This window comes from Diadema antillarum, unplaced genomic scaffold, assembly GCF_040938485.1.
Source record: "Diadema antillarum isolate AM-2024a unplaced genomic scaffold, OU_Dant_1.0 scf00000057, whole genome shotgun sequence".
In the NCBI taxonomy this organism is placed as follows: domain Eukaryota; kingdom Metazoa; phylum Echinodermata; class Echinoidea; order Diadematoida; family Diadematidae; genus Diadema; species Diadema antillarum.
This window is the reverse complement of record NW_027270946.1, coordinates 512,501-540,326: the sequence shown is the minus strand read 5'-3', so window position 1 is coordinate 540,326 and position 27,826 is coordinate 512,501. Positions and strand designations below refer to the sequence as shown.

The 27,826-nt window shown below is 39.4% G+C and overlaps 2 protein-coding genes across 2 annotated transcripts in view; one reads left to right on the top strand and one right to left on the bottom strand.

The window, feature by feature from the left end:
• Positions 1-14,831, top strand: part of LOC139715898 (neuron navigator 2-like) — a 151,236-nt gene extending 136,405 nt beyond the window's left edge. The window contains exons 6-17 of the mRNA XM_071627450.1: positions 1,792-1,940; positions 2,969-3,119; positions 3,691-3,829; positions 5,148-5,290; positions 5,738-5,839; positions 6,425-6,593; positions 7,070-7,241; positions 7,671-7,781; positions 8,237-8,404; positions 9,233-9,548; positions 9,733-9,939; positions 12,549-14,831. Coding sequence (XP_071483551.1) covers positions 1,792-1,940; positions 2,969-3,119; positions 3,691-3,829; positions 5,148-5,290; positions 5,738-5,839; positions 6,425-6,593; positions 7,070-7,241; positions 7,671-7,781; positions 8,237-8,404; positions 9,233-9,548; positions 9,733-9,939; positions 12,549-12,677 — 1,956 coding nt within the window. The 3' untranslated portion in view covers positions 12,678-14,831. The remainder of the gene's footprint in view (positions 1-1,791; positions 1,941-2,968; positions 3,120-3,690; positions 3,830-5,147; positions 5,291-5,737; positions 5,840-6,424; positions 6,594-7,069; positions 7,242-7,670; positions 7,782-8,236; positions 8,405-9,232; positions 9,549-9,732; positions 9,940-12,548) is intronic.
• Positions 14,832-25,993: 11,162 nt separating this feature from the next.
• LOC139715847 (sialidase-3-like) overlaps positions 25,994-27,826 on the bottom strand; it is a 96,091-nt gene continuing 94,258 nt past the window's right edge. Inside the window, exon 9 of the mRNA XM_071627382.1 lies at positions 25,994-27,230. Within this exon, the coding sequence (XP_071483483.1) occupies positions 26,886-27,230 (345 nt within the window). The 3' untranslated portion in view covers positions 25,994-26,885. The remainder of the gene's footprint in view (positions 27,231-27,826) is intronic.

The window sequence follows — 27,826 nt, the reverse complement described above, 5'->3', positions numbered from 1 at the left end:
CTGGAAATGGTTCTGTCCTAGCGTAACTTTCTCTCCCTTCTTCCCTCTCGATAGTTTGGATGGAATTTATTTTCGGGGTCCATGATTTATATGGCTCAGAGCAAAAGTACTATTGATAATTTGAATTCAGAATATGTAGGTAGCTATAGGAATTGGCCATGTAAAGACTTCAGAAAGGACCCTGTACTAATAAGAGTATTTGACAGTATACTGTAGATGATAATATTTTTTTATTCATATTCTAACTCCACCCCTGCTTTTACTTATTGGGATTTTTCTTTTTATTGTATTGTTGCTTTTTTATTTCAATTCCCTTGCCCAAAATGCTACAGGGGTAGAAATCTCGGTTGCAGTTTCCATTATTTTTGATGGGTGGAGTTGTGATTTTGGACCTGTTGTGATCATTGTTGGATGCACAATGAATAATTGGAGATTGTAATAACATCCTGTTCTCTTCCACCCCCTAACTCTGCAAAATGTTGTAAACTTATAAAGACGTCCTCGGGCGAAAAGGTAAACATATATGAGTGGATTTTTTTTTCCTTTTTTGTAAATGTGGGTGCCTTTTTTTTTTCTTTTATCATATACCACTTGATTTCATGTGCATGTTGCCCCTTTATTAGTTTTTCTTTTTTCTTTTTTCTTTTTTACTTGACTCTGTATTACATTTTTATTTTTTGTAATTCTGGCCACCAACTTTGTCATATTTAGTCATTTGTTCAATAGCTTGTTTTGTTTATTTTGTCGCCATGTAGATATTCACCTATTGATATCTGGATAACATTTTGTGTAGTGTTCACATTAGATCTATAAAGTAGGAAGTGTTGTTGTAACCAGATGATTTTACAATCATGCCAGTTTCAAAATGGTCAACAGGCCATTCTTTTTTTCATTTATCAGTTTTTTCTTTCATCTATTTTTCCCCAAATGTAAGCCACATCTTTGACAACAATTGAAGAGCAAAGTGAAATATCTGATGTGCCATTGCAGGACGAGATGTTTGCTATATAAAGACCTCATGAAAGTTGCATTTAACAATATATTGGAAATATATTTGCAGTGTGAACTGTGTATGCAGATTCATCTATCATTGGCTTCACAATTTCAGCTGAGATGATGCTTCTAATGCCTTCTCGTATTTTTTTGATTAATCAACATCAGCTTACATATATGTACCAAAAAGAATTTACGAATAACCATGAGCCTGACTTAACATTATTAGCATTTACATTGTATTGTGCTGGCTATGCAGCTATACCATTATTCCTTTGAGAATTTGTTTCAGTGCATTTTTTGCTAATATTTGTTTACTTCTGCTGTTCCTTTTGTTGTTGTTATTGTTGTTAGCACACTTGTGTTGGACATACGCTTTCTAAGAATTACGTAAGAAAAGAAAATGAAGAAGGTAGCAAGATTATATTTGTACTGCTGGCACCACTGCTTATTTTGAATAGTGTATCAGTCTCATAATGAGTTGAAACATTCATATTCATATTTGCTCAATTACTACTGACTGTACACCTGACCCAAAGGAGATTATCAGATGTTAATCACATAGAGAACATGTTGTCCTTGTGGGTTGTCACATCTGGCATTCCTTTGCCCTGTGTCTGTTCGTAACTCTTGTGCCAGTTTGTCTACCCCAGTACGAGTGTGTTGTACATTGCAGCCAAGTCTGTGAATTTCTTGCCTCTCTCTGTGCAGTTGTCTGTTTTTGTTTGTTTGTTTGTTTTTGTTTATCCTTAGAGTCTTAAAACTGTACTCTTATTGACCCTGCATCTTGTTTTGCAGATACGAAGTTCATTCCGCAACGCCTTCACACGCAAGAAGAAGATGAGTGGAACGACGACCGACGTCGAAGACCTGGAGAGCAACATCTCTCTCTCCAACGGGAGCTTGCCAACCAACGGGCAGCTTAAAACGTCCGCCTCTACATCAGCGTAAGTCGACTGCCCCTTCTCATCCTTGATATTTTCCCCTCCTCTTTCTGACTAAACCCCATCAGGGATACCCAGATATAGCATGTCAAACCACCCTCATTCAGTGAGGATCAAAAGATATTTAATTTTTCTTATGTGACAGTTAGGGTGTTTAGGCATGATGTTGTTACCAGAGTAATTGAAGGGGATGTAGTAGATAAGACCATTACAGTTGCCATGACGACCTAGATCCATGCCAACAGCAGAGATACCTTGAAGCACTTCTCCAGGGATGCTTGGAAGTGTGATATGAGGAATATCCACAAACACCAGAGGATTTTTGGCGAGGAAGTTTTTAGCGATGGCGTACCAGCAGCCAAATTCAGAGAATTCAATCGAGATGTGTGATTGCACTGATGGTATCGGGCAAAGTGGTTGGATGAAATTCCCTGTCACGGCGGATTTTTAAGGATAAACGACTGTACTTGGGCTCTGCCATATCGAGATCAAATATTCATGGGAAAGGCGAAGCGCTGGCGCAGCCACAGCCCCAGAGGGCTCTTGTGTGGTTTTGTGTTGGTTACAACATCGAAACATTTCCAGTCGCACAGTGAGACCAACTAAGACCCACAGCAGACAAAAGTTTCTTCTCTATCATATTACCCCAGATATAAAAACCAGAGACTTGTGGCTAAATGATCCAGATATCTAGAGAGTTTCTCCAAGTGATGTTGATGTTATTCCCTTTTCAAACTTAGCATACACCATTGCTGGGGGAAGGGGGAATTCCCTCATAGCACAAATAATTGTATCATTTGTCTATTTAACTACATGTTTATTTATATGTTTGTTCACATTGTCATATTATTCATCTTTTATATCTAGTATACATAGTTTACAAGTATATTGTTAAGGTATTCCTCAATTCATGCAAAGTTGTTTTTCTTTTATTTTGTTTAAGTTATATGCCTGTCTGTTATTTGTTCTTTTTGCTGTTTTCATCGATTTATGCATTAATTCATATTTTATCTGATTCATCATGAAACCAGGATCTACGATGCACAAGAGAGCAAAGAAGTCATCACGGACCTCAAGAAGCAGCTGAGGGACAAGGAGAGCAAGTTGACAGATGTCAAGCTGGAGGCCTTGAGCTCACAGCACCAGCTGGACCAGCTGAAGGAAACCATGAATAAGATGAAGGTGAGTCCATCATGAGAAGGAGAGGGAGCAGGGGCGGGGGATGTTGATAGTGGCCATCGGGGCGGAGGGGTTGGGGTTGTGTTTTGAAAAGTGTGAGGTTGATAAGGTTATGGTGATAGTGACAGTGATGATGATAAGGAGGATGGTGGTGATGTTAATGATGATAGTGATGATGATGATGATGATTATGATGTTGATAATGATAAAGATGATTTTATTGGTGGTAGTGGTGGTGGTGGTGCTATTGATACTAGTGATTTTAACAGTTTTGAGGATTGTGGTGGTGGCAGTGATATCCAAGATTAAGTCGATGATAATGATGATAATGATGAGGAGGAGGAGGAGGCTTGATTACAGTGATGATTACAGTATAAATTGGACAAGAGATACCTTGGGATATTACATTGTATGTAATGTACTGCACTCAATTCTATAACTCAAATAAAACTTCTTGTTTTTACAAAATGATAAACAAATGAATGATTACGAGTGATGGTAGCTGAAGAAAGCTATTAATGAAACATGGATTAACCTTTTTTTTATTTTTCTCTTTTCTCTACCCCTTTTACAGAATGAGATGTCAGTACTGAAGCTGGAGAATGAAAGATTACAACGACAAGTGCAATCAAGAAGGTCTCTTGAAGGGAGCTCATCACAAGCATCGTTAAATTCACTGGGGTCTTCAAAGAGGCTGAGCAGAGATTCATTGGGTATGTTGGATTCTTATGATTGTTTTACCCTTTGTTTGTCCAAGCAGTCTGCTGTAGTAACTAGTAGAATTATTTTCATGAACACACAGTTTGATTTTTCTCCTTACAAACGCCACAGTTATGTAAGTTGCGTGGCTCGCTATTGAATACGGGGCATGAAAACAATGTGACAAAGACAATTGTGATACCGAAAGGAATTTGGCAGATTTCCCAATCACTATTCCTAGCATTTACCTGTTGAGGATGGGTTCTGAGTATACTCAGGCAGGTGTCTATGAGAAATGTGTGTTGTAGCAAAATCAGCCCGTCCTCAATGGGTTAACAGTGTGGGGGACACCATTGCTAATTGCCAAAGAAAACAAGCCGGTGGATATGTTCCAGTGAGTGAACAAAGCAAGGTCAGGGCTAACATTGTGGGTGGAAAAATTAGTGACGTACCAATCTGATTGTTCCTCTTGTAGCAGTGAAATAAAAGGTGTGAATGTGTTCCGCATGTGTAGTTTACATTGCATTCTAGAAGGTGGGCAACATTGGAAGCTTTGTGGTATTATTTTTGAGCATAATTGTGGTCAGTTGTGGACGTAAGAAAGGGAAAGAGTCATGCACATATCATACATGCAACAAATGTCTTCAATATTGTGAACATTCGTTCTGATACAATGAATCTTTTTAAGAATTTTCTTCAGAGGAATGTGCCCGTAGCAACGATGAAGTCATAAATTCAATAGAAGCTGACAGAAACCTTTTCAAGTTTGCTTTTTTTTTTTCTAGATTTTACAAGCATTTTTCTCTAGGAATTGATCCAAATAAAATGTGGTTGCCATAGAACATTCTTTGCATACACTTGCCAACCGATTCCGGTGGTATTGTGTGAGTTTCTTACATTGTAAATTCCTGACATACCGGTGGTAACTTTCTGAAATATTTGTGGTCAATGAATGTAGCTAACTGTGGCTGCACTGTTAGAAACTACAAAGTTTGCAGGAAAGGAGCCGGTTCTTTATTTAGAGAGTGTGAATAGACCATTTATATTATGTATTACAGTTAATGGATGTTTCTTTTCCTACATCCGAGAAACAAAGCATTTCATTCACCTGCTCCCTCGAATTAAATCCCTAAGACAGGAATTCACTCAGTTGTTGCTAGGTAAGGCAAGCCTTCGGCAAACTTTGTGGTTGTTAAGGGCAACTTTTGCACACAAAGCATACATTTGATTGGACACATTATCAAAACAGTCCATTTGACGATGATTGTATATCGAGCAATACAAACTTTTGTCTCTAACTTGGCCGTTTTCTGCTTCCAATATTCATCTCAGATCGCCACAGATTAAGTGCGCATTCAGACCACGGCAGCCTAGACATCCTCCTCGACGACAACTCGGGCATGACGAGTAACAGCCAGAGAATCGTCGTCACGGTAGCGTTGGGAAGTAGTCAGGACCCCTTGACGCAACCAGCCGTGAGTTTTTTTCTTCTCCCCATATATCTCTCTTTTGATTTTTAAAGGGTATTTGAAAAGTCAATCTATGTTGTAGACTTTGGTTCTAAAATGATATACATTGTGGAAAGCAAATAATTTGTTATTGAATGAAAATGTTGTGTCAGTAAATGCAAAATTACTTTTAGTTAGTTGTCTTTTGTGTGTATATGGTAAGAATGATATCTTTTTTATGCTTTCCTTTTATAGATGATTTGAGAAAATCACATGCTTGCATTCAGTAATTGAAATTTAGATGCGTTAAATTCTTGTTGTGGGATTTTTAAGATATAGTCACATGAACATTGCAACATAAACACAAACAAACAAGAACAGGTGGGCGAGTCATAAAATTGATAACAGTCAACAATAAAGGATTGTGAAGAATTTGGGGAGATTCTTCATCTCCGGTCTCATCTCATCCTACAGACTGTCTCTACACCCCTCCAAGAAGTACTGATTGGAACCATCGGGATCAGTAGTAAGACAAACTGGGACACATTGGACAGTGTCGTCAGGAGAATATTCAAGGTATGAGAAAGTGATCACAGCATTGTTGCCCCTAGAGATGCCAAAAGTGCAGTGTTTGTTAATTGTGACATATGGTGTGATTGGCCTGAGAGCTGTTTTGGACAACATTTACTTCTGTGTTTCTTAATTTTGAGTATTCTGTCCTTTTTCACAGTAAGTATACTGGTGTGTTGGAACCCATTATTTTTCAGAAATTTAAACTTCATCCCATCCATTGATTTTTATTTCAATACCTTTATTTTCATATTTTCTTATTGATTCTTGTGTTGGAAGGTTGAATGATAAAAATTTCTTGAAATGAGCAGTTGTGACATTTGTTTGTACATAGCCATGTTTGAGAGTAGAAGTCCAGGAAATGAGATAGGCTGTGAAAATTCATATCCTCCAGAGTAAAAATAGAGAGAAGTGCATGATAGCCACTAGCTGAGACAGCTGTGCACTGGACTTTGTGCGCACATCTGAACAACCAACCTAATCTCTAGCCCGCACTGTTAACAAATCTATACAAACATGCCACCATAAATTGAGATGTTACTAACAACATCTGGTCATAGTTTTGCTATTCTCTCACTCTCTTGTCTACAGGAATATGTCCTGAGGATAGACCCCGTAACAAACCTGGGCCTCAGTGCTGAGAGCATCAGTTGCTACGTGGTGGGTGAGATCATGAGGACCAAGGAGTCGGAAGCACCCGAGTTGCTGCCGTGCGGCTACCTCGTAGGCGAGAACACATCCATTAGGCTTTTTATCAAAGGTGAGAGACCGATACTGCCTTAGTGTGGCTTGATTATGACTGCCAAGAACTGATAACGTATGGCAGAGATGTGTGAGATACAGTGATGAATTAGATTTTTTCGCCCCTATCATCAGTCCCTTGCTCTGCCCATCAAGGTAGTTGTGATGAGCAAGCATTACAGGGCAATATTAAAGAATTAACAGTTTCTAGACAATTTTGGAAAGCACTTAACAGGTTAGCAAGATGGACAAAATAATTTGATATTTGAAATGATTGTGATGAGGATGATGATGATGACAACTAAACTGGCATTTTGATTGTTAGTACTATTATACAGAAGTAACAGTTTCAACCCAAGCTGCAACATCTACAAAAAGTGCTGCATGTATTCTTTCCTAACATACATATGTAAAGAATTGGGAAAAAAAAGAAAGATTTCGTCATGGTAACTATCTCATGAATCTTTACATATTTTTTCTTTTTTTAATTGCTAGATCACTTACAAAACAGCTGTGACACGCTGGTCTTCGAGACGCTCATCCCGAAGCCGATCATGCAGCGCTACGTCTCGCTGCTCATGGAGCACCGCCGCATCATCATGTGCGGGCCCAGTGGGACGGGCAAGACATACCTGGCCCAGAAGCTGGCAGAGTACATCGTCCGCAGGTGAGTGTCCCCCTCCCCCCCCCCCCACCCCCATGGGGCGTCGAGTCTGGTCTTCTCTCTCCAGAGCTTGCCTGCTGAAAGTTATCTCTGAAATGTGAGCTCGTACATTATACAGGCACAATGTTTATCTAGCTGCTGACCTGAAATTCTTTTTGCCAGCCTTGCCTGTGATGAGCGGAACAAGATTCATAGGGGCTCATCAGCCTCTGATGTCATCATAAAAAATAAAAATAAAATACTACCGTGATGTAAATGAGAAACTCTTGTAATCTTTGTGGAATTGAAGCTTTCCAAGTCCTAGAGGTCGATAAGAAGGAAAAAAAAGAGTTGCAAAAAGCTTTATATACTAATGTAATTTTGCAGATATTGACTAGTGAATTTGGTTGGGTTTAGTTGGCTTTACTTTTTGCATCTTTTTCCCCACACCAGGTTAGGGAAGGAGGTGACGCCAGAGTCAATAACAACGTTCAATGTGGACCACAAGTCTGGCAAGGAACTCAAGCAGTACCTTTCATCACTAGCTGAACAATGTGAATCAGGGTGAGTACCCAATGTCTCCTTTTTGCATCCAGAGCCATTATTTTCATTTGTCATTATTGTGTTCCCTGAAGTGGAAACAGTGAATTGAATATTTCACATTGGCTGTTAAGCTTCATCATATCTTACCATTGATTTCAATTGTTTTGACTTCAATTCTTACCCTGAAAAAAAAACACTTGAATTTATTTATATACATGTTCATAATATTCATCAAGTTTCAACACATCTTTGAAGTACTATAATGTTATTGTTTCAAATCAGAGTTTGTACACCATGATACCATAAATGACAACTATACTACTGAACATGGAAGGAATCTCCCTATACAGTAAGCTTGTCATGTGCATATCATTGCCTGTAATTTTCCACAAGCCTTGTTGCCATGGTGAGGATCAAAAGTTGACATGTATTTATATTTCCACCCTGCTTGCTCCTCTTCCTCCTCCTCTGTGCAGTGGAGGCGACATGCCCCAGGTGGTAATTCTCGACAACCTGCATCACGCCGGCTCCCTCGGCGACATCTTCAGCGGCTTCATCAAGTACCAGAAGTGCCCCTACATCATCGGCACGATGAACCAAGCCACCTGCTCCTCAACAAACCTCCAGCTACACCATAACTTCAGGTATGGAGGCGAGACACTGTATCATACATCCTCCTAATCTCTTTGCCTACCCCTCTCTATCTCCCACCATTGCCAACTCTCCCTAGCTCCATGGTCTTCCTCTTGCATCATTTTCACCCCTCCCCCCCCCCCCAGCATAGCTGGGGTCATTAGAAATTGTGATTGGATCGATGCGCTGAATTTGTATGCATTCGTGGGCCTCGACAGCAATAATATTGTACCCTTTCTTTTCTTGACTCTAAGCAGAGTCAGAGACATGACAGAGATAGAAGCAAGGATGAAAAAAATTAAAGGGAGAGAAAGAAAATGCTCATTGCTGATACTACATGACTGGAGAGAGACTGTTTGACAAGAACATGGAATAGGACATAGTATGTGAGAGAAGTGATGTACTATGTGGTGTGCTGCTGATGTGTGTACAGAATGTATGGGGAGATAAAGGAGATCAAGAAAGAGAGAATAAAGAATATAGAGTTTGAGATGGAAAAATAGAAGAAGAGTGTGAATGAGGGAGAGAGAGAAAACAAAAAGTCAATGATTGGTAACCGAGTCATGGATAGAATTAATATGAAAAGGTTTTAATTAGGGACATTATCAGATATTCACAGCTAGAAGAAGAATAACATTTCTAAAGGTAAAGGGTGGGAAAGTTAAGTGAAAATGGCAACATTGAAGTATACTGATGAAATTTGTGAAAGCTGCATCCCATGGAGTGAATCACATCAGAGAATTCAGTGTCTGGTACATTACAGTTGTATTTTGTATCCGGCCTCTCCCTGCCCTGCCCACTGGACCTAATCTACCATTCTGCCACCACCTGAATTTCAGATGGGTGCTGTGTGCCAACCACATGGAGCCCGTCAAGGGGTTCTTGGGCCGCTACCTGCGCCGGAAGCTGGTCGAGTACGAGATCGGCCACAATGCCCGCAACAACGACCTGATCAAGATCGTGGACTGGATGCCTAAGGTGTGGCTCCACCTCAACAAGTTCCTGGAGACGCACAGCTCCTCGGACGTGACTATCGGGCCCCGCCTCTTCCTCTCCTGCCCCGTGGACCTGGCCGGCTCACAGGTCTGGTTCACCGACCTCTGGAACTACTCCATTGTTCCCTACTTACTGGAGGCCGTCCGGGAGGGGCTACAGGTGAGTCCAGCAAAACTTTGCCTCACATTCCATGTTAAAGTCTTTATAATGTCAGCTCATGAACTTTGCCAATTAAGACCTCCTCCTTAAAAAAAAGATTTTTGGTGTCATTTTACGTATACCATTAGATCTGATTTTGTTTCCTACCCAATCTTAATTTTGCCATTTTACTGTGTAATTGCAGCTGTACGGTCGCAAGGCTTCGTGGGAAGACCCAGCCGAGTGGGTGATTGACAGCTACCCCTGGTCGCCAAGCTCATCCCAAGACTGGCCCTCACTGCTCCGACTCAGGCCGGAGGACGTAGGCTTCGACGGCTACAGCATGCACTCAGGGGTCAAGGGGTCAACCCAGGGTCAGCAGGGACAGGGAGAGGTCGAGGGAGATCCACTGGTAGGTGTTTTCGCTTGACCTATACTCTTATTCCAGAACAACAGAAATTATGCCAATTTAGGACTGGCTGCCTGCAGAAACCCTTGGATAGATTATGTTTGAAACTCCTTCACATTATTTGCCCTGATTTGACCTAGTCACACTGAAGCAATGAATGCACAAGGCATGTGTGTTGTGGACTGCATTGCATTGACGGAATGATCACTATGGTGATGACGAAAATTATTAACCTCTCCGAGGGGGCAGTTAAATGTACATTTATGTAAAAAGCTGCTGACACGTAGTTGTGACGTAACAAAATTATCACAGCAAAGATGGCGTGATTATGATAACTGCGCAAGAATATGGGTTATATAAAGTCAGTATGATTTTTTGATAACAATGTGTTTTCCGAGGTTGATGCAAGTTCAGCAACTCTGACTAACAAAATGTGTGCTATGAGCAAAAATCAATCTCAGTTGTCATTGTGCTTTTGTAACAAACATTTATCTCATTTCACTTTCTGCCACCAGTGCCCAATTCAGCATGTTCAGGAATATGAACAATTTTGTAAACCAGGCATCTAGTAATATGCAATTTCTGGCTTTTTGTTTTCCAGTTTCTGTTTTTGTCATCATGTATCAGCAACACAGAGAATAGAGATAAATGTTTCTATAGTAATCAATTTGACTTCAGTTTTTACGTCTGCTCACAGAATTTATCACAAAAGCACTAACTGTGATTATATTAATGATTACAAAAAAAAAATAGTTGCCAAAGATATCAGGTTAGATAATATGAGTGATTAGACTAGCCTTTAAACTGTGACAAGACATTTTAGGATGGAGTAGGAAAAACTATGCCATGCCATCTATGACTGAGTCACACCATTTTTCTCCCATCCAAACTCCCCTCCGTCTCTCTTCATGCTGCCCTCCCCCATTCGCCATTGACAGTTGAGCATGCTCATGCATCTGCAGGAGGCCTCGGGCTATTCGAGCCCACGTAGTTGTGACAGCCCTACCATGTAGCTCGCGGGGTAGGTCCCGACACTCAGAGGGACTTGTTTGATGTTAAATAGATATATAGCTGTGGTTGTCAGTGGTGAACTTGTTTGAATTTGAATGGTGCTGTCTTGACTTTTATTTTGTACCTTTTTTTTATCTTAAGTCACTTTTATGTTGTGTTTCATTTTTAATGTTTTTTTTTTTTGCTTGAAATGCACAAATTGATTCATACTTCTTTTAATACTTAAGTCTAGCTGTGTGGTATGAGATATATTCACAATAGATTTGCTGTCATGCATGCAAACAGTGTTGTATATTTTCAGGAGTAAAAACCGCAACTAGAGAAATCATATTTACTGTGTTTCAGGAGCGAAAGATATACAGATGAAGCTTTTTTACTGTGTGCTAGGTATCCATCATTTCTGTGTCTGTCAACCTTTTACAAATTTGTTTTGATGAGCAGCACTTCTGTGCACTTCTGTCCTTTTTTAATTTTTCCCCTTTTTTTATTCGTTTTAGTGTTGTTTTGATGTGAATCTGTGAAACAGTAGTCTGAAGGAATACATGAATTCTCTCTCTGTAGTTGGTAGTTTATCACTTTGGGAGTGTGCATGCATCACTTCTCTTAGCCTGCCAACCCTATCTACCACATGATGTTGGCAAAAGAGCACAGCGAGTAGTGACTGGTGTTGAAGTAGAAAGAAATAGTGCTGATTCTATTCACATCCCACCCCCATCGTTATTTTTTGTTTGTTTAATGTGTCATACATGTGTCTGTATGTCTTCAGAGGATTTCTCCCCAAAGTCTTTGGATGACATTACCAAAGGAATATGACAAAAGGAGTGTAAAAAAAAGCAATAATGTCCAAGTTGACTCTGTGTGTATACCATCTAACCAATGGCCAATTTCATAGCAATTCACATGTCTGGAGAATTACCAAATAATAAATTGATGGTGATTTCATTGTTGTATGAACATACATCGTACAATGTATTTGTGATTTCTTCAAATGAATCTAATTTGACTTGGAATCTCAGGCAGCACATCGCAACATCAAGCTATAGTGCACATTTCCTTCATATTGTGACTTTTTCAGGCGTGATTCACTCGATGTTGTTGTTGTTGTTGCTTTTGTTTGCATCATTCTGTGGCAGACTTCTATTGTGACTTGTGCAGTCAGTTGTTTTTTTTTTTGTACCTCTGTTCATCGCTTTCAAAACAAATGATCAAACTTTTCAAAATGCATTGTCACTGGACAACTGTTTTTCAATGATGAGCGGATCTCTTAACCATGACGTGATTGATGCATGCTGTCAGATTATTTTTTTTTTTTTTATTCATTCAAAAATTGAACAATGATGTCATGAGAACAGTTATGTTTTCAAAAGGAAATCATACAATGTATATTCTGAAACATAAGTGTTTCCATTACTTGAACGCGATCATTGCTGTTCTGATGAAAACAAGGGTAGGTGCAAAAATGCATGCTTATTTTTCTTCTTCATTGAGGACTGTCCGAGGATTGCAGCTTGTACATTGCATTTGTTGGACGTAGAAAGTGCATCAAAATGGGAGATTTCTCTAATTGTCAATATATCTTTTTATGCTTCTTCTCCCAACAGTTCAACATGCTGATGAGGTTACAGGAGGCAGCAAACTACTCCAACTCTCACTCATGCGACAGCGACACAAACAGCATGGACTCCGTCGGGATGAGCAGCGAGGATGTCTCCGTGGAGATCACAGTGTGAAACTATTCCGCCGTCATCCGGGGTGCGCCCTATACTTTGCCAAATCTGCACTCCGGTCATCGATGCAGATCTACGCCCAGAGTCGTCGAGGCGAACTTTACACGGGACAGCTATGAATCCACCTGGCTGGCTGAGATGTGGTGCAGTGTGGGGTCATTACCACAGTGGGAGCTTATTCAGTACTCGAGGTCTTGGATTTCATCCTTGTTCTGTAGCCGTTTCTAGGAAGAGGAGAGCAAATGTGTGATTTTTTTCCCCAAGACCGAAAATTGCCTTTCATTGGATGACTGATGTCTTCTCAGAAAAAAAAAAATGAAATACCACAGCATCATTCATTTGAGTATGAATGAGAGAGATGAGATGAAAGCAACATCTCTCATTAATCTAAGGGTATGTCGAATGTCGAACTAAGGGACTTTCCATGTCCAAATCAAGAGAGGCCCTTTTCCGTGAATTGCTAGACATGATCCTTGTCAACAAGGGAAGACGTCGTACTTTTAAAGCCTTGTGTTGTAACATCAGCTACAGGATTTTCAGCAGTGATTTTGGAAAGTTCTGTTGTTTTTTTCTGTAAAGCAAACACAAACCATGTCTTCAATTTGTGCAGGGTTCACAAGACATCGTCTGATCATAATTTGTGTTGACTCTTAAAGTGCTTTTACACCAGTGGTGTGGTGATTATACAGCAATATTTTGGGAGCGACGAATCAAACAATTAATTCTCCCACAAAGTGGAGTCAATGTGTGAGGAGGCGTTCCGACCAGCCGACATCGTATTCTTCCGTAAGTCGTAGGAGTGTGTGCCAATCAAAGCGTGAGAATTCTGTATGACATATACCGCTACTCGCTACGCCGTCACTCTCTGACAGTAGTGGCATTCCTCTGCAAATCCAACGACTTCGCAGGATGGGCAATGGACGCTGAATGTTCGGTTGTTGCTCTGGGTTACACGCTATGGACCAATTGGCTGGCAGTGTCCAAGCAATTAACTAGTCAGGAAAGTGAGTGTTCAAAATTTGCTGTGCAAGAGAAGAGAAGAACTAGTTGTTACCGATGGCTGCTGGACCAGTGGGAGAGGGGGCCTAAACAGCGCCATCTTCTGTTGAGGGAGAAGAAAGAGAGTGAAGAGGCCCTACATTGTGTTCAGATGTAGAAAGACTCGAATCCATTAAAGTGCATTATGCATGTATACATGCACTCAAGATATTATATATACACGTGCGCAAACATACGTTACTTCTCCATGCGACTTGCTTTGAGCACACGCTTTGGCCAAGCACCGACTTTATGAATTTGCAGATTTTCGACAGCGTCGTGTGTAATATATGATTTTCATTTTTCAATGTTTGAATGTGCAAAGAAATTGTGAAAAGATTAAAGATAAGCTATTGCAAATAGTTGTGAAAGAGAAGAGATATATTGCAAGTGTTTGTGTAAAAAAAAACAACCGACAGTCTGAAATGTTGAACTTATTTATTTATCGGCATGCACAGTGTTAGCGCAGGATTGAGCACCTTGTGTGATATGTTGTTTTGAGTGATTACGTTATTCTGTTGATTCAAGTCCAAACTATTCTGCCATAGTCGTTCACATAAGCTCTGCACCAAGTAATGCAGAAAAGATGTATGACTGCCCCATGAAGAGGAAGCGCAGGGAAATGTCTTTATACTGCCTCTTTCAGCTGCTCCAAAATTGTTTTCACTGCTCTTTGTATTACATTTGCATGAGGCTCAGTATGTAGTTCTCAGTTTGTGTAAATTTGAATAGTGTCTATTGCTGCAATGAAGATTTGACACCTTTCTTTTTATGAACCATCACACTGCTATTGAATTAAAAAAGATAAAAAAATTGATTTACAACCATTTTCACAGCCCGGTTTTGATCAGTGGAAATGTTACAATGATACTGAACATTCCAAAAGAAAAAGACACAAAAAAAAGGCAGACCTTGAAATTGGGGAAAAAACGACACCAATGTACTAACATCATGAGCTTTGGTTATTGTGAATATTGCAATGGCATTATTGAAGATTTGTTGAACAAAATGACCTTTACACTATCCAGTCAGTACCTAGAGGAGGACGAAATTCTTCAACAAATGCCAACAGCATTGACAAAGACTTTTATTTTAATTGGCCATAGAGTGTTTAGATGGCAGAGGGGTTCAACTCCCCCCCCCCCCCCCCCCCCCCGTGTTCATTATGATACTTGTTATTCATGACATATATATGCATGTAACATTTCAGGGAGAGTTACCCCCCCCCCTCCTTTTCCTACTTGAATAGTACATCTCCCATGTTACAACTATATTTTGTTATATTATTCTCACAAACTGTGACCATGTGTTGAAACTCTCAAATATTGTTTGTGACCCACAACAGTGCAATGGTAGAATAATTGTAATTGGTAGAATATTTGTAATTGTAAATTCTCTCCAACTTTCTCATGTTGGGTTTCACAGTTTTTTAATTTTTCTTCTTCCGATGCTCGATGTAATCATACTTTCGCATTAAGTATAAGTTGCCCACATAATGTAATTAAAAATTTTGACTTCTTCCCACCATTATGAAATGAAGACGCAACCTGAATATCTGCATAAATTGGAGTCTCCAGTGGACCTTCATTTGTGATGTGATATTATATATATATTTTGTGATTTGTTTTTAGCTCACCTGAGCCAAAGGCTCAAGTGAGCTATTGCGATCGCCCTTCGTCCGGCGTCCGTCGTGCGTCGTGCGTCGTGCGTCGTGCGTCGTGCGTCGTCCGTCGTCCGTCGTCCGTCGTGCGTCGTGCGTAAACTTTTTACATTTTCATCTTCTTCTTGAAAACCCCAAGACCGATTTTCATCAAACTTGCCAGGTAGCATCCCTAGGGGGTTAGGAACTCAATTTGTTAAAATGGGCACCATGCCCCACCCAGGGGGCCCCCAGGGGGGCCCAAACCCCCCAAAATTAAGGAATCTGTAAAAATCTTCTTCTCTAGAACCAGAAGTGATAGAGCTAAGTTAATACTATGAGTTAGTACATTGATGACTGTAGTTTCAAGTTTGTTCATGGCAGAATCAGGGGTGCCCCCCTTGGGACCCAGGGGAGGGGGGTGGGGAAGGGTTCTAATGGGGCCTAAATTGTACATTTTCATCTTCTTCTTGAGAACCCCATGACCCATTTTCACCAAACTTGGCAGGTAGCATCCCTAGGGGGTTAGGAACTCAATTTGTTAAAATGGGCACCATGCCCCACCCAGGGGGCCCTCAGGGGGCCCAAGCCCCCCAAAATTAAGGATTCTGCAAAAATCTTCTTCTCTAGAACCAGAAGTGATAGTGCTTAGTTAATACTATGAGTTAGTACATTGATGACTGTAGTTTCAAGTTTGTTCATGGCAGAATCAGGGGTGCCCCCCTTGGGACCCAGGGGAGGGGGTGAGGAGGGGTCCTAATGGGGCCTAAATTGTACATTTTTATCGTCTTCTTGAGAACCCCATGACCCATTTTCACCAAACTTGGCAGGTAGCATCCCTAGGGGGTTAGGATCTCAATTTGTTAAAATGGGCACCATGCCCCACCCAGGGGGCCCCCAGGGGTCCCAAACCCCCCAAATGAAGGAATCTTTATAAATCTTCTCTAGAATCAGAAGTTATAGAGCTGAGATAATACTATGAGTGAGTACATTAATGACTGTAGTTTCAAGTTTGTTCATAGGAGATCCAGGGGTGCCCCTCTTGGGTGGGGGGGGGGGGGGTGGTTGGAAGGGTCCAAATGGGGGCCTGAATTGTACATTTTCATCTTCTTCCTGAAAACCTCATGATGGATTTTTGTCAAACTTGGCAGGTAGCATCCCTAGGGGGTCAGGATCTCAATTTATCAAAATGGGCACCATGCCCCACCCAGAGGGCCCCAGGGGGCCCCAATCCCCCCAAATTAAGGAATCTTAAAAAAAATTGGGCCTTTATTGTACATTTTCATCTTCTACTTGAGAATGCCTGGTCAAATTTTGGTAGAGCTGTGAATAATTTAGGTTAGTGACTGCGTGAAAGGTGAACTTGCGATACTCAGGTGAGCGCTAGACCCGCGGGTCTCTTGTTTAATCATAAAATCAGTGGCAGATCAGGTTAAATGACAGGTACATTTTTTCCTCATTCAGTATGAAAGAACCATGTAGTACGTTATTCAAGTGAGTGACTGTTCCACCATGATAATGATATATGATGCGAACTCAAGTACTTTGCACAACAGTTCTATCAGATTAAAGCTTAGCTTAACCAGGTGCACTTAAGTGCAACCTTATTAGCTTCATGACTATGAGATACAAATAGTTTACTTTTTGACAAGTACTATAGCACATACAGGTATGCTTAAAGAGCGAATGTTAGCATGAGGTAGGATACATTTGTAGCGTGTATGACCGGATCGGTGTAAGAATCCAGTATTAAAATGATTAAAAACGGAGGTCTTGTAATGTGCTTTGATAGTTGCCGGAATATGTCAAAATCACAACCCCTGCACAGTATCCTGCCTAAAACCGACAGACATACATGTATAAGTAGGTAGGAATACTCGTGAACCAAGCAGAAGGATGCTATTGTGCATGGAAACTGTATCCGTGTGCCAAATTTGTCTCATTTATTGTTCTTTGCTTATCCCATGTCAGTATTTCTTTACCCTTGCTTTGAGTGTAGCCGAAGGCAGAAACTACAGCTGTATAACCTCTGCAGAAAGGTTGTGGACAAGTGATTGCGAACCAGTCTGCTTATTCTAAGCCACACCATATAGTGACGACCCATATGCATTGTACAAGAGAATATTGTGGATATCGACATAAATGTATGATTGTTTGTCAGCTTTCCAGTTTTTGAAATATGATTTCTTTGTTTCCATCGGTCAGACCTGACAATTTGTATGGGCTGTGTAGCTTTGACTGTTCAGAAATTGATCTGCCAATCTGCAGACATAGTTAACATTCATAAAAGACCGATGAAAAAAAAAAGGTCAATTAATGTGAATAAATGTGTCGCAAAGGAGTAAACATATCTCTGGTAAAGACAGAGAGAAAAACAGCAACAACAAAAAATATTTCTAACATATGCAATTAAGCTCTCTACCCCTTTCCTGGTGTACGAAGAGAAGTTAATTGATCACTGTAATATAGGTATATGACGTATGTGCATTGAGAGCTAGTTAAATATAGTTGTACATGTATAAAGATAAACAGAAATCTAAACTTACAATGGAGAGGTTATATGTTTTATGACAGATTTGTATAATTGTATATCATCTGTGATTTTTTTAAGGAAGGTCAAATGAACGTCTAGTATTTATTATCACTTTTTTGCAGAAGAGTGTACAGTCTTGTGTTTCCTTTCTCTCTCTCTCACTTTCTCATTTGTTCCTTTTCCCAATCACCATAAATAAAGGAAACATGTTTGAAATTATGTTTCACTTCTAAAGAAAAGACATTGATGGACATTGATGGTGTATTTTGTCTTCAAGTGTATCAGTGATAGAGAGGATTTGGAAATGGAAATGTCAATGGGAGTAGTAGCAGAGTGGCAATAAAGAGTGTGATGAAATTTATGCTGGTGATTATGATGATGGAGAAGATGACAGTGATACCAAGGGTAATGGTGATAGAGAAAGTGATGATGATGGTGGTCGTGATGACAGCGGTGATGGCGATAGTGCCACGATGGGAACACATGGCAAATATTAACAGAGTAAACTAGTGGACGCATGTCTTGCATACTGGATGCTTGATTTTTAACTTTGAAATGGGTTTCTAAACACACACTAACGACATAATATCAGGTTTATCAAACTACATTGCACTGCAAACCCTGGGATTAGGTGCCCTCGGCCCAGATTGTCATCTGTGTAAAAGGAAAAATGAATAAATAAGTAAAAGGATAATGATGATGATGATGATGATGATGATGATGATTAGTAGTAGAAGTAGTATCATTATCATTATTATCATCATTATCATTATAATATTCCTTCATTGGAACAAGCATTAAATGTCACTGTTTGATCAACACTAGCGAGTATACAGCATCTACATGCAAGGCACTACGAAAGGCAATGGCTATCACATTTCTTTCCCTAGTGAGTCTGCCCACCACTTTGTATTTTACAAGTTGACTTTTAAAACAGCCAGCAATTTCAACAGTTGAAGATGACTCCTTATTTGATAAAGATGATAACCCAATACTGTAAAACCAGAAATGTTCACATGCATGAGTGAAACTTGCAAGAATTTTGTGAGGAGCCAAGATTCTCACAAGTAAAATGAACACAAAAGTTATTTTGTCAACACAATGCATTGAATGTCAGTGGCAATTTGCGAAGATTTCATGCCGTGAAAAAGGCCATCAGCTCCAATTTGTCAATGTTTCTGGCTTTACTGTATACGACTCCTGACAACAAGTGTTGAGTCCTCAAAATGACAGCCACAAAGAACATTTGGATAATGATTTCATAAATTGAGTCAAATTGAAATTCCTTTATTTCCAAAACATATAACATCTTTATACAATTTCTTGCAACTCTTCCATCATGATTAGCATTACAATATTGCTGGAGAGAGAGAGAGAAAAAAAAAACATTACAACAGAAAAACAATCTGAAACCACCAACACCGGCTTGATTGAAACATGTAATGCTACCATCTTTTTTACACTGAGATTTGGATAAGTAGAAACACAAGCTACTGTTAAAATTGATGTCATGCGTACCACTGCTGCAGTGCAATTTCCAACACAGCACTATAATCACTTGAAAGGAAATTCTTGTATGTACGCTACAATGCACGCTCTCACCTGCACATTGTGAACTGCAAAATGTGAATGGTCAAACGCAACACTTTGCGAATGCTTCTAAAATTTCGACCAAGGATTGCGGAATCTTACATCAACAAAGATTCTTGCTGACGATGTTTCTTCAAATCCCGTCCCATGCGGGTAATCCATGTGCTTTTCACAAAATATTTAAGGTTATTACCTACATTGTGCTGAGCGTAAAAACATCACAAACTTGTTAGCCTGTAGCATGAGAAACTTTCATAGTATCTCCTTAAGTTTCTTGCAAATACTGTGTGACTATAAAAACTTTACATGAACTTGGCATTCCATTGTACACTAGTGCACAAGACTCACAGACAGTGCAGTGTAGCCTTACACTTTACAGATGAAACATGTTACTTGTATTGGCTATGTTACAGCACTAGGCGGTTTAATACAAAGAAAATGAAAATGAATAATAAAAAACAAGCTACTCTCGGAAAGAACAACAAACAATGCAGCACTACACATCTAAAAACTAGTAGAATTTCAATAATTTTCCGTGAATAATGCTCCACAAAGTGAAAAAGCAGGTACAGATGTTGCAGCTGCACAGGATTGACTAAATTCGGCCCAATGTTTCTGCTGTTGCTAGTGCACCCTGCACAATCTTTGTTATCACATATGCTTTTTTGTGTGTGTGTGTGACATTCCATACAAACCCTGCAAGGTCAAATTTGTCATTCAATGCTGGAGTTGTATCGCTATAATATTACAGACAAACAATGTTCGAAGGCCAAGTAAAATTTCAAGACATGATCCAAACCCTCAGCAAAAGTTTTGCCCAAAACTTTACAATAATGTCAAAAGAAACACCATACCACAAGTTTGGAAATTAAACCATTAAGACCATGCAAAGAAGAATTAATCTAGTGCCACATAATGTACACATCTATAATCATGATACAATAAATCTACCAATTTCTGTAGTGTCTCTGATCCCCATAACCCAGTGACACAATGGAATGTACTTAAGACATATAATCAATCATGTGAGTTCAAATTTCTTTTTTATATCATTTTCTCCCCAAATCAAATTTGTCTGTCAGATTTTTCTATGAAGTACATGGATTATTATAGAGTACCACAGTGTGATGTACGTCATAGCTATTCATTGCCACGGAAACTAGTTTATTACCACTTTATCATCACTTGGTCCAATTATCTGTAAGCACTGTTGTTGGTATAAACCATGCTTGCACCTGGTTCCAACCCAAGCTACAATACAAAAATGTGACATGATCGCTTTGGTACTCTATAAACATAATATTTGCCATCAACATCATTGCAAATTCCAAGAGCCAAATCTAACCCTTACTGTATACGCCATATGTGACCGTGCACCTCAAAACGAACATAAAGTCGCACACACTGATTTTGCGTGAGGACTGAAAATAAGTGAAATGGGTCAACCTAGCCGAACTTGACTTTTTCATATTTTCTAAAAGAGCGGGTCTTCTTTTACATTATGCTAAAATTTGGTATCATAAAACGGGCAGGAAAGTGTGTTTTTTTAGCAGTTTATCTCGAACATTTTTGGTAGAATAGTGTGATTAGGTGTGTCTTTAGAATCCCTTTTTCATTTCTGAAAAACCTTGTCCACACTCTTCACTTTCAACTCTAATAACTTTTGAAAGAATAGTGCTACTGCTTTGAAAGTTGGCATTAATTATGGACAGAATGTGTTAATGAGGCATGCTTAATTTCAGTTAAATCTGATAATCCCTTCATTGTTGTTACTCTGGTGGTTTACTTCCTGTTTTTTGTCCCATTCATCACACAGCCAGCACGGTTTGGTAAAGATTAAGCGCTTGAGTAGACACTGTACTTCAGATCCTCTTTTCTCAGTTCACACTTTTCCTGAGTTTGTGTTTTCTTTCCAATATTTAGATAGGTTAGGAGAGTCCATTTGATTTGAGTTATACATCATTTTAAAGCTTAAAGTCTGCTCTTTCAAAATATGGTCTTAACTTAAAATTCATGTCTGGCGACTTTTTGTTTGTTTTGAGGTGCAGGGTCACATATTTTTAGCGAGACTAAATTTTCACGAATCAGGACTTCCCGACATTTTCATGAGTGGTTAAACTTGCGATCGTGGAGTACAGTACTGAAACACTATGCATGCATGTCACATTCATGTTGGGATCAGAGTCAATATTTTTGTGTGTTTTAAATTTCGCGAATAGCACCTGACTAGCGAAATTCGCAAAGATAAATACCTCGCAAAATATTCTGCGTATACAGTACATACCTATAGAGCAGGATCATTTCCTTTCTTCATTCTTTTAGCTTTATGGTCTAATTACTTAAAGACCATGTGAGAGCATTCACACTCAGCACTGCAGATCAATTCCAATCTCCGTTACTTGCAAATATTTAGAACTCCACTTTGTTCTTACGTGTTTCTCTTCGAAGCTTGCAGGTAGTTATCTACTGAGATGGTTGAACATGGCATGCAATTTGTTGATTTAATTGCTGCTACCTGTCATCTACATTGTAACTTCCAAGGCTACAAACTGAAGGATTTTGTTTTCTTCTAAAACAAAACAACAACAAACAAACTGGACTCTTATACCTACAGGTGTTGGTCTATGAAATTAAGAAATAAAGCTGCTGTATGGGGTATAACACTGATGCTTAACTCATTTCCTTTCCATATCAAAAGCAAGAAAACAATTTTTTTTTTTCTAAATGTTACACCTACATTCCGTGCTCAATATACAAAAGTTTAACATATACATATGTAAATTATTGCTCTTTAATCTTTTATCCTTTTTTTTTCTTATACTCTTCTAAAATGCATCAACACTCTTCAACATACTCTATTGGTCCTATCTTTAGTTTTCTGCATCTACAGCTATTGGTAAAAAGAGAAAGGGAGAAGAACATACATTATTCACTACTTAACTTTACAAGACTAAAAAAAAAAAAAAAAAAAGATGATAATAATTATTCCATCCATGGCCTTTTCAAGCAGCGTACACAGTGTAAATATTCACACAAAACATGATCTTCTTTGGATTCTTATGGATGTTATTATTAATTATTGTTTGTTTGTTTTTTTAACTAGAATGATATTTCAGTTTCTTTGCATAAGCAGTGACACTTCTTGAGTAAAAACACTGCACACACTTAGATTCGTCAGAAATACATGAACAGACTTTTCCCCATCACTAACAGCTCACTACATCTTGTCAGTTTGTCTACGTGTCTGTTTCTGTTGTACATCTCTCCTGATGCATTGTATGTCTTGCCTTTTCAAATCTAATCTCATTTATATATTTGTCAGTTTTTCTTTCAACATGTGTGAGTTCGTTTGTCTCCTTGTCCATCTGTGTCTGTCTGAGTCAATAGGGAGCTTTCGTAGTGGCGACGCGGACGTTAGATTGTCTGTGTTGTGTGCAAATTTCTGGAGTTGGCATATTTACAGTGTACAAGCTTGACATCCTACATACATGCCTTCTCATTTACAATGGTAGTCAGTCATGGTAGCGTCAGACTAGAAGTCCCGACACAGCTAAAGGAATGTGATGTCGTAAGTGCACTTGCACCTGAAAATGGACAACTCAGCTGGGCAATTGCAAAAATATTTGTACGGGTCAACAGACCACAGAAAGTGGTACCGTCAAAGTTGGTTGCTTCCTGCTTTTCATACACAGCTTACTGTGACACCTTGTGAAAGCTCCCTATCAACTCAGTGCCACACATCTATGAATGTCTCTGTCCGTTTGTCAAGGTATGAATTCGTCTGTCACTGTCATTCCTTTGAATCCGGTCCGTCAGTCTGTCCATATGATTGTCCATCTGTCAGTATGAGTGTCCCTGTCTTTCCGTCTGTGCATTTGAGTGTCTCTGTGCTGCGTGAATCTGAGTTGGTCAGAATCAGTCCGTGGGTCTTTGTGCTTGTTTCTCTGTGTGTTTGTCTGGTCCATGTGGGTCCAGGTCTAGCAATTCTGTCTTTCTTTGTCTGAATCTAGCTCAGACCCATAGTCTGTCTGTCTGTCTGTCAGTCAGTCATTTTTGTCTGTCTGTCAATCAGTCTGTCTGTCTTTTCCTTTTAATGGCATATTTCCCCCCGACTAGTTGCATTGGTTTAGTCATTGTGTCTGGGTACAACTGCATGTCCATCTTCATCCAGCACAGTGATGTTCCAGTGTGTATCTGTCTGTCTGTCTGTCTGTCTGTCTGTCTCTGCAGCTGTCCACATCAAAACAATATCTCTCTTCCCTGCCTTTGGTCTACTGTAAGTCTGTAAGTCTATGTCAAAAAGCATCTTTGTATTATGGACTGTAGACAACAAATATACACCTAAAGCAACAACCATGGACATTCTCTGATTGAGTCTACAGTTGTTAGATGCATCTGGCTACACCACACAATTAGATGAAAATAAGTTGCCCTACGAGTTTGTGATCGAAGGGGTATTGGTGCAGTCTATTACGTGATGTAGTGAGTCGGGCCTGGTTGTAGGAGGTCCACAGTGTCTCGGTAGAGTTTAAGGTGCTTCTGCCTATCGTGAAGGGGTAGAACGTTAAAAGGTCACCTTCTTGTTTCGTATAGAGAAATTTGCGTTTAGTGATGACTTCGTCAGTCTTTTTTCTTCATGTCGATGTCCTTCCACTACTGTGTTTGTCAGTCCATTGACCAAGTGAAAGTTGTCCTTATGGAAATGTCACAGTGTGTGATAACACAAGTCATAGATTCCTGCTAGAATGAAGCTGATGATAACATTGTGCATTTTCTGGAGCTGATGCCTTCTAGGAATACAGCAGCTAATAAGATACATTTTGTAATCAAGTGGATTTAATCCATATCATTTCTTCACAGAAAAAAAAAGGAACAAGAAGAGCTGTTTTTGTTTTTTATGATTACCAGTGGGCTAGCTGTGATCATATGTAATGCATTCACACACAAAGCAACCTATCTAAAATTATTTTTTTTTTGTAACATATATTTATTTTCAGGAAGATTTTGTGTAAACTTTTGGCTAAAGAATCTCCAAGGACTACAAAGGGAGCAACTAGCCAGCATCTATTAACAAAGCATGATAAAGTTTAGCTCAAAATGCATTCTTTCTCATTTTGGAACTAAATTTTTTTTTTCCTTGACATAATCCTCACAAGATACATGTAGGTCTTCTCAATCCTTTCTGCCATTTTCATACACTGCTCACAATTATAGAAAAAAAAACCCAACTTATCTTGTCATGCTATATGACAAGGAACACATTACCAATCCATGAAATAAGATGTGTGTGTGTGTGTGTGTGTGTGTTCAGATTTTGTTTTTTTTTTATCTTGTTCTGTTTTTTTTGCTAGCCATACTTTAAGGACTAGTATCTTCTTTATTCATTAGCAAAACATGAAAATGTAATCGATGCTGATAATTTTCAGATCAAATTTTATTACTGAAGTGTTCCTAATGTAAGAAAGTTTTGTCTGATAAAGGCAAGAACAAGTTAAAAGCCACCTACACAACGATACAATGAAATATTTAATGGTGCAGTGATTTGAAGGAGATATTTAGATGAATTCTTGACATTTGGAAATCCACAAAAAATTTGAAAACTCTCTCCTATATTGCTGATTTCATAAGTATAGAAAATGATGTAGCAAAATAAATTGGAATTTCTTTTCCAATGTCTAAAAGTGAAACAGTTGACAATTTCCATCATCATTGCAACATTAAAAATTGCGTATTGAACAACAGCCACATACAGTTTTCACTTTTGAACGCATTCTGGAATACAAGTGTGCATTCATACATTATGTCAGAGCTGCTTTCCAATGCTGAGAAATTATTGGCAAGTATTCTGTTTCTATTTTCTAAGCTGATTTGAATTGATTTGTTTCAAATGAACGGTAAGGAAGCAATGATGACTGTTAACAAACACAAGTAACCATAACACTGACACTATCAGTCCCTTCCCCAAGGGTGAGACAATGAGGATAATGTGCCTCACCTAGGGGCACAACTGTTGCAGGCAAGGGGGACTTGAACCAGGGACCTCTTGATTAATAGTCCGTCGTCTCGATTAGATCCAGTTGATTACAATCAGCATTTTTTTTTTACAAGGAACAATGGATGTAAAGAAATCATTTCACATCTCATTTTTTTCCTTCCCTTCCCCATAGAAAGCAATACTGTGAGATGGACCTTACGGAATTTTAAACAAGTACATCTCTTTCATCTTTTACAGAGTACAATCTCAGACAGTCTTTACAGACAGCCAGCTTGCAAGCTTTTGGTGGAACTGGAAAAAAAAGTCACCATCCATTTCAAAATTCTGTGACAGTGAATTAGTGCGGATGCAAGACTCTTTAGAACGTTCGTGAAGCGAGTGCGGATAAGTGTATTTTTTTCTGTCTTGATGCATGCAGTCATTTCATCATTGCGCTGAGGAGGCAAGTAAGAATCTTAGTTGCCTGGGAAATGTACAGAATGATGTTTGATTACATCAAGCCATTATTCCACAACGAAGTACCGTCTGTGCTAAGCTTTTCTGTGTGCGCACTCTAGTTCTACTACAAATTGAATATTTGACATGATAGCCCGACTGTGAGTATATTTGTCATACATTGTACATTGTATAAGTGTATGCAGCTGGAAAGAGCAGTGTTGGTTCAACATTCACTCATCGAAAATAGCTTGAGTCCACTGATCTGCGTGATCTGAAATATGATTTGAAAGCGCAGTGACTGGCAGAATACAGTGTAGTTTCTGAATCTATGATAACTTTTTGTCCCAAAATCACAAAGGCAGCAGTAAAGATACACATATAATACCATTCATTGCAATCATACCCTTCCCTTTAGCAACAGGATTTGTACAGATTTCACAAACTTTCATGTTGCCACTGAATAAAACTTATCTATTGTGTTTTGACATAAAAGCCCAAGTAACATTGTCAATATTGTTGATTGTAGTTTGGGGGAATGGGATGAAAATCAAAATGCATTACAGAATGAAGAAGGAACTATCATCTTAACTGAGACGAGGAAATGTATGTTTCAAATTAGCTACTAAATAGAGGAAATGTCAGCTTTCAGTTTAAAAAAAAGCAAAAATGTAGAAACACATACTACTACATCAGGCTCACTAGGGTACAGATCTATGCTATCAGGCTAGCATTTAATGTGAACCTAAATACATTTGTGAAAAGAAAATTACAGCAGACAAGCTGCTCACGGCTAAAGTAGAAGGCCAAAGATTAAAAACAGGAGCAAGAATAGGCCCATTATCAAAAAGCATTCACCACGATCAATAGGTGGGACTACATGGCAGAAAGCAGAGAGTCCAAAGCCCCAGTAACCTGGCTACAAGCATTGACAGGCATTGATGTAGTAATAAGGAAGGCGGCTGAGGCTGAGGTGGGATGCTACGGGTTGTTGATCTTCTTGTCGACCTCGTCCAACGAGAACGTCTGGAAGGCGATGCGTTCGTAGGGGTGGAGGCTACCGCACTCGTAGAGGCAGGCAAACTTGAGCGTGCTCTGGCCCGTGGACGGCTCGCGCCACTCGTAGCAGGCCAGGTCCGAGTAGGCGCTGGGCCCCGGGTTTAGAGTGAGCGGTGGGCTCCACGACTGGCAGCCGTTGCGGCTGAATCGCACCGACATGTTGACGCGGTTGTTGCGGTTGGCGGGGTTGGAGAAGAGGATCCAGCGCACTGAGTCGTCTTCCTTCTTGGGGATGTGGTCTGGGGGTTCAAAGCTTATCACACTGGCCTGTAGGAGGGAAAGTTGAACCATGTCATGGTGGTGTACATCAGTGTCTACTAGAAATATCTTACGTGATGTAATTGAACATTGTCTACACCGTGATGTTGATGTCTTGGTAATCTCAGTTCCTGTGACAAACCTGATAACATTCTCATTCCCTTTATTATTATTACTGTTGCTGTTCATGCTCCTATTGTTGTTATTATCATCATCCTCCTAATCATCAACAACATCACTTATATATTTGTCATCAATATTATCATCTTTAGCATTATAAGTATCTGTATTATCTGCACTGTCATAACTGTTATCATCACAGATTGGTCATAACAGTTCAAATGACATCTAAAACTGGGACTTGTACTCATTTGCAAGGAGGAATGAACAAAGAGCTGTCACAGAAATCAAACCACATTAGTTTCTTCATTGCTACAATGGTGGCATCTGGCATATTAGTAATTATCAGAATTAGCAGAGTAATCATTCTGCTACCAAACCTTTAAAACCCTCTTCCAGCACAATGCTATTGTTGGGGTAAAAAATGTCCCAATGTCAACTCCAATTCCAGTTCACTTGTTGATTATAACCCGTTGACGACAAAC